This window comes from Hippocampus comes, unplaced genomic scaffold, assembly GCF_001891065.2.
Source record: "Hippocampus comes isolate QL1 unplaced genomic scaffold, H_comes_QL1_v1.1 scaffold135, whole genome shotgun sequence".
Taxonomy (NCBI): Eukaryota; Metazoa; Chordata; class Actinopteri; order Syngnathiformes; family Syngnathidae; genus Hippocampus; species Hippocampus comes.
The window spans coordinates 1,092,162-1,104,805 of NW_017805583.1; the positions used below are offsets into that span (position 1 = coordinate 1,092,162).

At 40.4% G+C, this 12,644-nt stretch overlaps 1 protein-coding gene across 1 annotated transcript in view; it reads left to right on the forward strand.

Annotated features, from left to right (window-relative positions):
• Positions 1-12,644, forward strand: part of triob (trio Rho guanine nucleotide exchange factor b) — a 106,929-nt gene that overhangs the window by 70,376 nt on the left and 23,909 nt on the right. Inside the window, exons 26-37 of the mRNA XM_019880019.1 lie at positions 1,744-1,859; positions 1,954-2,020; positions 3,066-3,175; positions 3,372-3,441; positions 3,940-4,029; positions 4,138-4,230; positions 4,810-4,921; positions 6,398-6,588; positions 6,686-6,787; positions 8,393-8,532; positions 8,710-8,809; positions 11,502-11,754. Of these exons, the coding sequence (XP_019735578.1) occupies positions 1,744-1,859; positions 1,954-2,020; positions 3,066-3,175; positions 3,372-3,441; positions 3,940-4,029; positions 4,138-4,230; positions 4,810-4,921; positions 6,398-6,588; positions 6,686-6,787; positions 8,393-8,532; positions 8,710-8,809; positions 11,502-11,754 (1,444 nt within the window). The remainder of the gene's footprint in view (positions 1-1,743; positions 1,860-1,953; positions 2,021-3,065; positions 3,176-3,371; positions 3,442-3,939; positions 4,030-4,137; positions 4,231-4,809; positions 4,922-6,397; positions 6,589-6,685; positions 6,788-8,392; positions 8,533-8,709; positions 8,810-11,501; positions 11,755-12,644) is intronic.

The window sequence follows — 12,644 nt, forward strand, 5'->3', positions numbered from 1 at the left end:
CACTGGAGTATAAGTCGCATTTTTGGGGGAAATTTATTTGATAAAATCCAACACCAAAAACACGTCATCTTGAAAGGCAATTTAAAATTAAAATAAAACTATAGAACTACAGGCTTAATAAGTGTACGATATGCTAACATTACATGACGCTTAAACAACGAACTGTGAATGTGCCTGGTATGTTCACGTAACATATTAAGAGTTATTTAGACAACTATAGCACAAAGAACATGCTCACAAATTTACCAAACCATCAGCGTCACTCCAAATCACGAAATCCAATGAAATCTTCATGCTCGGTGTCACTTTTAAACAACTCCGCCAACTCCGGAGACAGAAGATGCAGCGCTTCCTCTTCTACGTCGCTTACGTCAGAGTCATCGTCAGTTGTTTTTCTCAGTTACCGCCAACGTGGAAAGTATCAACACAGGCCGAGAGCACCCTCTTGCGATTTAATGTGAAAATAACATGTGATGTGTACAATGTGTAAACCATTTCACATATAAGTCGCTCCAGAGTATAAGTCGCACCCCCGGCCAAACTATGAAAAAAATTGCGACTTATACTCCGGAAAATACGGTACTAAACGGGGTCATGTGTTTCCACAGGCCTTGGAGTGGATCCACGACACTGGCGAGTTTTACCTGTCCACGCATACATCCACTGGCTCCAGCATTCACCACACGCAGGAGCTTTTGAAAGAGCATGAAGACTTCCAGATCACAGCTAAGGTGTAAATTTGTTTCTTTGCTTTCGAACCACTTTTGTTCAAAGGTCAGGAGCGAGTACCCCTTGTAATTAGTTTTTTTTCTTTGAACATGTTCTGCTTGTTTTGATAAGCTGCATATCAGAACTGTCCTGCATTCAAATGGGAGGCCCATTCTCTGTGTCACATATTGTTTCCATTTTAGGTATCACCGGTATTATGTTGTGAATAAGCTTATGTGCCAATCACTGATTCCCAACTCTCCCCTTTTCTCGCCCCTGTGTGTCATCTACCTTTCCCTCCCTCAATGTGCTGCTATTGACAGCAAACCAAAGAGCGTGTAAAGCTGTTGATCCAGCTGGCCGATGGTTTTTGTGACAAGGGCCACGCCCATGCCCTGGAGATAAAGAAATGGGTGTCCTCTGTGGACAAGCGCTACAGGGATTTTTCTCTCCGTATGGACAAATACAGGACCTGCCTGGAATCGGCGCTCGGCATTTCTTCCGACTCCAACAAGGCAGTGAGTGTTCACCAATAATGATATCAACAGGAAAAAAAAAGTCTCATACATAAAGACCTTGGTTTGAGGTTTGATGAGTTTTTTGGGTTTTTTTTTTTTTTGTATCAACAGGGAAAAAAAAATCTCATACATAAAGACCTTAGTTTGAGGTTTAATTAGTTTTTTTTGTGTTTTTTTTTGGGGGGGGGTTTGTTTTGTTTTTTTATGTTGCCACGAGAGATGCTGGATGTCTGGTAGAAAAGTAGGATTGAGGCCTTTAGCCTTCCTTAGAGAGATAATTTTGTTGTCTTTGTTTTTCATGATATTCACACATTTTGTGGTCTTGCAGATTTACAAAATGTAGCCTTAATTAACCTTATTTACTTCAATTCTAACTATATGTATTGCTCCAGTATATTTTAATAAGCTGGTGCGAAAAGAAGGCAAACGCACCGCAAATATTGACGGGGTGGTGAGTGGTGAAACGCTACCATGGCCATTGTGCAGAACATAATAGCGACAGTCTATTTGTTTTCAGAGTAAAGAGCTACAACTGGACATCATCCCAGCTAGCGCTCCGGGTTCAGAGGTCAAGTTGAGAGATGCTGCTCATGAACTCAATGAGGAAAAAAGGAAGTCCGCAAGGAGAAAAGAGTGAGTGACGCATACTCATGGCATATCATCTCCTGATGGCGAACAAAACTACTTGAACATTTTCAAAAAAATTCCATTGTCTTTGTGTTTTTAGATTTATAATGGCTGAGCTGATCCAAACAGAGAAAGCCTATGTCAGAGACCTGCGTGAGTGCATGGATGTAAGTCACAAACTAATTACTTAAAGGCACCTTCAATTCGATGCAAACGATGTAGTAGTTGATTTCTTTAATTCGGAATTTAACATTTCATATACAGTACCAACAATGTGATTTCATCTTAAGGTAAAAGGTAAAACTGGCGGGTTACAAAGAGAACAGCATCTCTCATTGTCGTGGTGACCCTGAACCACCCTAATTGGTGGTCGAGAATGTTGGTGAAATCTCTCCTGTTGTGTTCATTTTGGCCCAATTGCGTGCAGGTTTTGAAAACCTTTTCAAACGTTGACATGATCAGACCATTTAGTCTGTCAATCGTCAAGCTCTTTAACGTTTCAGTATTTACTCTTCCAGACACTGTCCTATGTGGATTGAAAGTTAATTATAATTTCACGACTGTAGGCGGTGACCTGGAACAAAAAAAAAAGGCTAAGGACAAAAAGAGTTTAATCTGAAATAAATACTGAAATACATGGACAGACACACTCATTGCTCATTATTGTGTTAATTGTGTGAAGGGAAATTGGTCTTGGCTTCAACTTTTGCGCACATTATAAACATAACGGGCTATACCGTTGTGCCGATTGCAAGTCTGGCGTGAGGGGTGGAGTAAATCTGCGCAGGGGTGGACAAGACTAAGTTTTGGTATTTTTGCAGAGGTGTGCCGTTTTGCACCGTTGTGGGTGTGAACACAACCAACTTTACCAATCGTAAAGGCTACTTTCAATCCCTTCAAATAACGTTTGCGAGAGGCGCGTTGATATTCTTCGACGTGGTCGGAAACGATAAAGGATCTGCAAGCAGACCTCCACAAGCAGATGCCATAAAGATGGCAAGAAAGATGGCAAATCTGTGAAGTGGGCACTTAGAGACCCAGCTTTCACCCGGGTCATAACTTCCCATGTGTGGCCACCCTTCATCGCTGTTCACATCACAACCATTTTTCTCTTTAGCTAAAGTAATCTATTGCATGTTTAAGATCTTCTAGAATATGCTTTGCTTTTATTGCTGCGAGATAAATGTTAATAAGCTAAACTCTAACATACAGACTTATCTATGGGAAATGAGCAGTGGTGTGGAGGAGATTCCTCCAGGCATCGTCAACAAGGAGCACATCATCTTTGGGAACATGCAAGACCTCTACGAGTTCCATCACAAGTCAGTTGAGCAGTGATATTTGACTTTTGGTGTTCTGCACACATACATTTGAGTGTCAGATATACTACTATATGTACGACTGTATGTATACTGTATTGTCTTTCTGAGCGATTTTAGTTGATCATCTGAAGTAGGAACGATTGACTCGTAAGAAATCCAACATCATTCGAGAACCTCTGTGTCTGGTTCTACACAGCATCTTCTTGAAGGAGTTGGAGAAATATGAGCAGCTTCCAGAGGATGTTGGTCATTGTTTCGTTACCTGGGTGAGTTGGGATTTTTCACAACAGCAACAAACAGTAAAAAACAAAATGACACAAAGGCTGCTGTTTGATCATTAATTTTACTTTAATTATGTGTGGTACACTAAAGCCAGTAGTTAATTGTTTTATGCTATTGAGATTTTTGCTGGCAAAATGTTTTTTAAAAAGATGTCTTACATCCTAGTTTTGAAGGGACATAAATAGCTTATTGTTTGAACACTCACCTTGGTACATTTTATGAGCAGCACAATGTGCCATTTATATGGCAGGAAACAGACTGGCATTTATTTATTTAGTATTTTTTAAACCTTTTTTTTTTTTTATTGCGTGTGTTAATCAAGGTAGGCATGCGCCAACTACACCGCTAACCGCACTTCCTTTTTATTTACCCTTAAATCAAAAATTTCTCAAGCGGACCTGGTTTCAACTGCAATTATCTTATAAGCAAAATTTTAAAAAGAAATTGTTACATTTTAAAAGTATGTTTTTGATCCCACTCAGGCTGACAAATTTCAGATGTACGTGAACTACTGTAAAAACAAGCCCGACTCCACACAGCTCATCTTGGAGCACGCTGGCCCATATTTTGATGTAAGTAACTGCTTACAATATAGAAATCAGAATTGTGCATTAGTTTCTCTTTTCCGGAGTAAATTGGTCTGCATATTTTAGACAAATTGGTGTTATTTGGTTTTACAGGAAATCCAGCAAAGGCATCGTCTTGCCAACTCTATCTCTTCCTACTTGATCAAACCAGTCCAAAGAATTACTAAATACCAACTGCTTCTTAAGGTACAGTACAGCAACACACTTCTCTTGCTCCCTAACTGATAAAACTAATTTACAGCCACACTGACACCTTGAATTATGAACTTAATTGGTTCCGGGATCTTGTTTGTAACTCGAAAAGTTCAGCATTCAAGGTAATATTTCCCATTGAAATGAATGAAAACGTGAATAATCTGTTCCAGCCCCAAAACTAAGTTACACGACATCATTTTTAACTTGAATTTGAAGAGGAGCTGCATTTGAATAAAGACCATGCATTCTGTAAATAGTATTTTCTGACAAAAATAAAAAGATTTCCTTACCTTGTTTAGGCCACCACATTAATCATTTGTGATTAAGATGATCCAGGGTGCGATGGCGGAACTTCTGCCTACATGTGCAACTGTTTCCTGCCTTTCGTCGTGAAATGATACAATTAGTTTTCAGTAAACAGCAATTTATTCTGCTCGTTGCCAATGATGGTTTATGCAGCGAGAAGAGACACAGCATTGATCCGTCCAATCAGTATAACCCGAATGGTTCATAAAAAGGAATGTTTGTAACTGGAACTGTGTTCTTTCATATTATTTTGTGTGTGTTTAGGAGCTGTTGACATGCTGTGAGGAAGGAAAAGGAGAGATCAAGGATGGTCTTGAGGTGATGCTAAGTGTCCCCAAAAGAGCCAATGATGCCATGCACCTCTCTATGCTGGATGGTGGGTTTAAACACACGCACACACACACACACACACACACACACACACACACACACACACACACACACACACACACACACACACGATTCTTATACTGCACTTGTTTCTTCAGTTTAACTTGTTACAAATAGACTGACAAATATTATAGGGTTCGATTTTAAGCGTTTTTCACACTGCACAAGGTTTGTGTGTTGTTCACCATGAGACTGGTGCCTTTGCCATGGCTTTACAAGTAAGTAAAGGAAGAGGGATGTGTAGCTTGGCTATATTTTATTTTAATCTTAAGATTAAATTGTGAAAAATCAAGGTTTTTCTTTTTCTTCTTTCTTTTTTTACCACTTTCAACCATCCTGGTAGAGTCAGCTCGTTGGGGATCTCTGTCCATCGCTGTGCCAACATTACTATGTCACAGTACGGTCATTTTGTCTTGTGTCCTAAATCTCAGGACATTAGGATGCAGCACAGCGCACTGACATCCAAATTGAAAAGTTTATTTGGCCTTTTTTTTTGGGCAGGAAATATCACCTCGCATGTTGCCACGCGGCACAGCATGCTGTTTCACAGCAGCACCTTCACAATGAATGGCTTGATTTACCGTATTTTTCGGATTATACGTCGCTCCGGATTATAAATCGCACCAGCCAAAAAATGCATAATTAAGAAGGAAAAAACATGTCACACTGGAGTATAAATCGCATTTTTGGGGGAAATTTATTTGATAAAATCCAAAACAAAAAAATGCATGTCATCTTGAAAGGCAATTTAAAATAAAAATAAAACTAGAGAACAACAGGCTGAATAAGCGTACGATATGCTAACGTTACATGACACTTAAACAACGAACTGTGAATGTGCCTGGTATGTTTACGTAAAATATTAAGTTATTTAGACAACTATAGCACAAAGAACATGCTAACAAATTTACCAAACCATTCGCGTCACTCCAAATCACGAAATCCAATGAAATCTTCATGCTCAGTGTCACTTTTAAACAACTCCGCCAACTCCGGAGACAGAAGATGCAGCGCTTCCTCTTCTACGTCGCTTACGTCAGAGTCATCGTCAGTTGTTTTTCTCAGTTACCGCCAACGTGGAAAGTATCAACACAGGCCGAGAGCACCCTCTTGCAGTTTAATGTGAAAATAACATGTGAAATGATGTAATAATGTGTTAATAATATCACCCATAAATCGCTCCAGTGTATAAGTCGCACCCCGAGCTAAACTATGAAAAAAACTGTCTTATACTCCGGAAAATACGGTACTGTAACCTATCCTCTGTAGAGTACAGTGTGAAGAGGCCTCAAGAGTCTGTCCTTTTGTATTGTTTCCACTAATTGCTGATTTTGTCATAGAAATGTCATTATTGCCACTCAGCAGAAATTGTTCAACTATCACTCAGGATTCAACTTGCCACCCACACACAGCATTTGAACAGATACAGACTCAAACTCTGCCTTTTGTCTCGTTGCCTCAGGGTTCGATGGGAATATTGACTCCCAAGGAGAACTAATTCTTCAGGAGTCCTTCCAGGTTTGGGATCCTAAAACTTTGATCCGGAAGGGCCGTGACCGCCACCTTTTCCTCTTTGAGATGTCACTGGTTTTCAGTAAGGAAGTGAAAGACTCGAACGGACGCAGCAAATACCTTTACAAGAGCAAGCTCTTTGTGAGTAATTGACACACTCATGCTTGGGCTTCATTCTTTCCATATGTTGTGTGATTGCAAACTTTTATATGCATTTTTGTGATCTTTACGTGCACAGACGTCAGAGCTGGGGGTGACAGAGCACGTGGAGGGGGATCCTTGTAAGTTTGCCCTCTGGGTGGGCAGGACTCCGACCTCGGACAACAAAATTGTGCTCAAGGTGCAGTATAAACAAGATACTGACTTATCATGTTTTTATTTCAAGTACTGTAAAAATAAGCATCGAAACAAATGTGTTTGATTGACAAGTCCATTTCCACATCTATTAAAACTTACCATATACTTGCACTTTATGGAGTTAGAGGACAGCGGGTCCATTTCCACCACAGACAAAAAATTAAAAATAAATAAATAAAGGAGGAAAAGGCAGCAAGAGGTTGGAAGGATGCTAGCCTGCTTGCTGGCTACTGTCGAGGTGCCCTTGAGCAAGACAACGTCCCTACCACCCCAGCCAGAGTAGTCAATGCGCACCTCTTTCATAATCACAAATGTATTGCTTAGGGGAGACCGGGGCTTGTTGTCACATCGGTAAGTTGTCACATTGCAATTATCTTTGCCGTCAGAGGGCACAACTAAAAAGTAGAATAGCTACTAGTTTTCTTCCCTTACAGGGCCAGGGGGCATGTCCCGTCTGAGAAGAGAATAGCGCATTGTCATCTGAGATGAGCCCCCTGCACGCATGTTACACAGCCCAAAGTAGAAAATGTTAACTTTATATATTGTGAAATAAGTGTCTTCCAGATAAAAATCCTAGCAATGATACATGTGGCCTTATTGGAGCAGCGATTCGAGCATCTTGTCATACCTTAGTCATTGTTCTGTTTTAAATCAACTTTAAACTGCAGCGAGTATTAACAAACATGGTAGTTTTAGCCAACATTTTGGAGTTAGTTGTCACATGACATTTGTAAAGAATGGGTTTACATATGCCAGAATTGCCATTTGGAGAATGAGAGTGAGGAAATTTGTTTTAAGTGTTTGTTCAGTGATCTTTCTCTTCACTTTTGGTGTAACTCTATTCAATCTTGAATTTTAAGTTTTAATTAAGGTAATGTTAATGTTAATAGACATCATGCTATGTGTGTAAAAAAAAAGTTCAATTAAAAAAGAGTCACCCTACCTACCGTTTTATTGAAAATTAGAAATAAATGTGAATCAAGATATGCAATTTACCAGCACCAAGAACCAGTATTTTACCACAGTAATAGTTAAAATTTCAAGTTTAGATTTCGACTGCTTTTTGACTCTTGTTTTAATAAATTTCATAAACACCAAGCAAAGCCGACGCTCGCTCCCTTCCATTTTCCTGTATGTGAAAGTTTGGAAATCCCTGATGGTGTGTATGTTTTCATTTAAATGCGGGCATATGTGGTAGGTGTCTGTCTGTCTATGTGCCTCATTATGTAAATTGTGATGACCATCCAAATCTGCTCCTTATGTAACGTGTCATCATTGCAGCCTCGATGTGTGCTGCTGTCAAAATGAAGGAGGAAGAGCAGGATGCATCACTGACAGAAATTAGATGCTGACAATCCACGTCTTTCTGTAGTGTGGGATAAAGCAGACAAGATCATCGTCATTACATCATTGCACATTAATCACACCAACAAAGTACATGTGGTCGAGAAAAAAAAGCTGTTTCTTTTTCAAAGCCTATAATCCACTTTATGTTTTATCATATTGTGCTTTTCGTTCTCGTTTTCATCTGTATATCTACAAATGGATGACTTTTACAGTTATGGATGTTATGCATGTTTTGTTCCAGGCTTCAAGCATTGAAAACAAGCAGGACTGGATCAAACACATTCGTGAGGTCATTCAGGAGCGAACGGTCCATCTGCGCGGTGCTCTGAAGGAGCCCATTCACATCCCCAAAGCCACCACCGCCAAACATAAAGGCAGACGGTAAGCTAACAGAGCATCTTTTGTTTGTGTCTTCGTTTTGACAGCAATCACTAAAAGAGCAAGTCTATTCTCTCGTGGCGTCCAGTTAACCCAGCTGGGCTGCGTTTGAATCAAACAATGCAACGCCGTCTGAAATGAACACTATACTGACACTATGTTCAAACTATCCACCTGCAGAGATGGAGAAGAGCTAGACAGCCAAGGAGATGCGAGCAGTCAACCTGACACCATCTCAATCGCCTCAAGGACATCCCAGAACACACTGGATAGTGATAAGGTAGAGGAACACACACACACACACACACACACACACACACACACACACACACACATATATATATATATATATACTCCCTCCCTCCCCACCAAAAAATACCCAGCTGAAATAGGGAGTGAGGCGAATCTGTGAAATGACTGGCATTAAATGAGTTAAGTGGTAATGTCACCAATCACCAAAGGATGGCATACTTGTCTAAGTAACACTTAGACTGAGTCTTATACTGCCCTATTGTAACGTGACTAGGCCTAATATTTTATTTGCGGATTTGAAATGACATGCAGCACAGACATAACACCTCAATAGTATTAACATTTTGAGCGACTTGCTTTTTGTGGAAAAAGAATGCAAGGATAGTGGATCTTTTATATGTGCATTGAAAAATGCATTATTCAAAATGAAATATCTTACCAGCACGTATTTTGCATGTATTTTGTTAATATTTGACAAGGGTATGGTCCTATGTGACCCCCCGCAGCACTAATAGAAAAATGGTGGCCCCCTCCGGCGTTTAAATTGCCCATCCCTGCTCTCTGCAGTGGACACCCACTCCCGAAGATATTTTGACTTTTAGTTTGCTCGGATTTCAAATTATCCCATAGGCAATAATGGAAGCAGACAGTTTGACCTGCAATGAGTTCTTTTATTCTCTCTCTAGAAAATAATAGAAATAGAGTGAATCAAGAAAGTCCATGACATTCTTTTTCTGGGGTTAAACTTTAGGATGTCGTTTACATTTTGGACCATGTTTTTGGTTCAAATGTTAGCTACAGTTCCCAAATTGTGTTCCAAGATTTCACTATTTTTAGGCATGTGACCAAGCATACCAAGGGAACATTTTATTTCCGGCACCCACTTCATTCACTTGTAATTGAGTGTGACAACTGCAGCCTGTTGACATGCAACCGTCTCTCTTCAACGCGTTTCCTTTTGGAAGTTTTGTGTGACACTCCATCTGACTGATTTAGTGCAGTGTGTGTGTGTGTGTGTGTGTGTGTGTGTGTGTGTGTGTGTGTGTGTGTGTGTGTGTGTGTGTGTGTGTGTGTGAAAACATGCGTCCGGGAGCATGTGTGTTTGTGTAAGAGAGATTCACTGGAAGCCTGGACTCTCGGCACCGGTTATATCGGGTAATAGCACCACAGAAGGCCCGTCCTCCTACGCTCAGTATGAGCAAACTTAACAAGCACTGTACACGACCGCAAAAGTATTTCAATATTTTTAAGTTTCACTGATTGTAAACTGAAGCCAGACTTGTTTTGACCTTGTTTTTTGCCCTGCTCTAACAAGAAAGGCAAGACAGTTAAATGGAATGGAATGGATTGGTCTTTGAAGGCTCGTTACATTTTTCAGTTGTTTCAAAGACACAAAATATTATTATTAAGTGTCCAGTCTGTTGAGGACTCGTATGACTACATCCTTGAAATGTGCACAATAGCATTTGCCAAATAGATATTCCTCTGGTCAGTTTCCTGGCTTTGAATGCTTCTTTATCTCTCTGGCTCTCTGTGAGGATTCTGTGTGAAACCTCTCATTCAGGAGGCGGTGACACTGGCGTGCTTGTGTACTGTTTTTTTGTATGCGCGAGCTCGTGTTCCTGTGTGCATCCGCTTCAGTGACTGACTTGTCAGCTGCTTCAGCCTCCCACTCACAGAGGATGCTCGCCTCTATGCCAGACAGAAAAGAACCCTTTTAAGTTCTCGCCGCTTTCATTCTACCGCTTGGCTTCTGAAAAAATAGAAATTACAGTAAACCCGAGTTCCCGTTTAATTTTTGTTACTGAACTGCGATTAGTCAGACTTTCAAGAAGGCATCGATGGATTTTATCTTTTGAATAGCTCTGCGGTGAAGAATGATCCCCATTCCAATAGAGTTTTATTGACTATTAATGTGGACAGTATTGACGGTGGATCAAGGATTGGTTGACTCATTGCACTACTTTTTCCTCAAGTTTGTTTTTTGGGGTTTTTTTGGCCCACTTATCGTGTGAGGCACTCAGTGGTAATTAAGCAGCCCTTGGGGGTTGTGCTGCCCGTTTGCTTTGGAAAACTTTTGGGGCTTTTCTCACAATGAGGGAGTGGAAAACAATGGAAAAATTGGAGGAAAGAATTGCACATCCAGTTTCGCAACTTCTCAGCTCACTGGCTTTACCACACTACCAAAGGGTATGTTGAAAATCAAAATGGAAGTATTCATTTAGTCATATTTTGTGTTTTATGCATTAAGTAGAGCTCAGAGTGACACGTGAGTGTCTTGTTATAGATGCCATTTTATTGTATGAACGTGCTAACCACAGCAAGGCATACCTACTCCAATCTAAAACAGGCATCCCCACAAAGACAACAATTAAAATCAATCAGTGATTGGCACTATGAGATGGATATCCATTTAACAGTCTAATTTTTGCTCCACTACTGTAGAACAGAAAAAGAAAGAACTGTTTTTTTTGTTGTTTTTTTTAATGGAGGAACTACTGTAATGATGTAAAAAAAAACAAAAAAAAAATCACAGGCAATCAAGAAAACTGTCATTATAATACAGTGCAGTTTTACACCACTTTAATCACAATAACGAACACTAAACCCCATGCAAACAATATATGAGTCCATAATTAACTTCTTGAACTGAAACTCAAACGGTGTACTTAGGTTGCCATCATTACTCTTCAGAAATAAAAATGTCCTTTCTTTTTCAGCTGTCGGGTGGCTGTGAGCTGACAGTAGTCATCCACGACTTTATGGGCAGCAACGGTGCCAGCGGCGGCGAGCTGACGGTGCGACGAGGCCAGACGGTCGAGGTTCTGGAGCGACTGCACGATAAGCCAGACTGGTGCCTGGTGCGGACCACGGATCGCTCTCCAGCCCAGGAGGGCATCGTTCCCTGCTCCATGCTGTGCATCGCGCACTCCAGGTCATCCATGGAGATGGAAGGGCTCTTCAACCACAAAGGTAAGACTTATGTCTTTTATACTTCATTTTAACTCTTATAGGAGAATGTAATGGATAAGAGGCTGATCCACTAGCCGGGCGCACACAGGATTGCGTTTGGCTATTACTGTAAATTGCCGTGCAGTTAATTTGGGGTGTTGTGAGAAGAGTGCATATAGATTCATTTAGCACACACAATGTCATTTATCAAACCAGCACGTAAAGTAACGTCAGCATAGTGCATGGAAAATGAGCAAATAATTACAGTGCATTGGGAACGTAATCACATTTGTTGATTATTTTCTGCAAATCATATGAGCAATCTGAAATTACAATTGCAACTTCAACAGTATTATGAATTAGAATAGGGATGAATATGATCCACTTTGATCAATAAATTGCATCCGCACTCATATTTAGACCCACTGAAGGGCCAGTTTTGGCCCACGGCCCATACTTTTGATACCATTGCTGCAATGTGTCCAGCTCTGCCCATACAACGGAAAGCATAAATATGCACAATTCTAACCATGAAAGCGTCTCTCTAATCTTAAAGTGTGAGTGAGTGCAAGGGAGCTTGTTTCTATGGCAATTTGGCTTACAAATATTTTGTTTGCGCTTTCATGTGAGGAGAGTCTGTTTATCTATGAGATGATTTTGGAAGTCACAGCTTGGGTTTTGGCTACGCGGTTTCCTTATGCAGCCCAGGAAGGTGAGACTGCTTATTTTATAGCAGTTCTCATCTTTCTTGTTGTTGTTTTTAACTAGCAAACGTTTTTGTTTTTCGCCTGCCTTCCTGTGGTTCCACTGTTTGTATGTTTGATGTGATCAGAAGGACTGCTGAAAAGTGCTTCTCACTGCAGGGAATGTTCAGGCATGGCGGCTGAGTTTGACGAGAATGACAAGCAGTC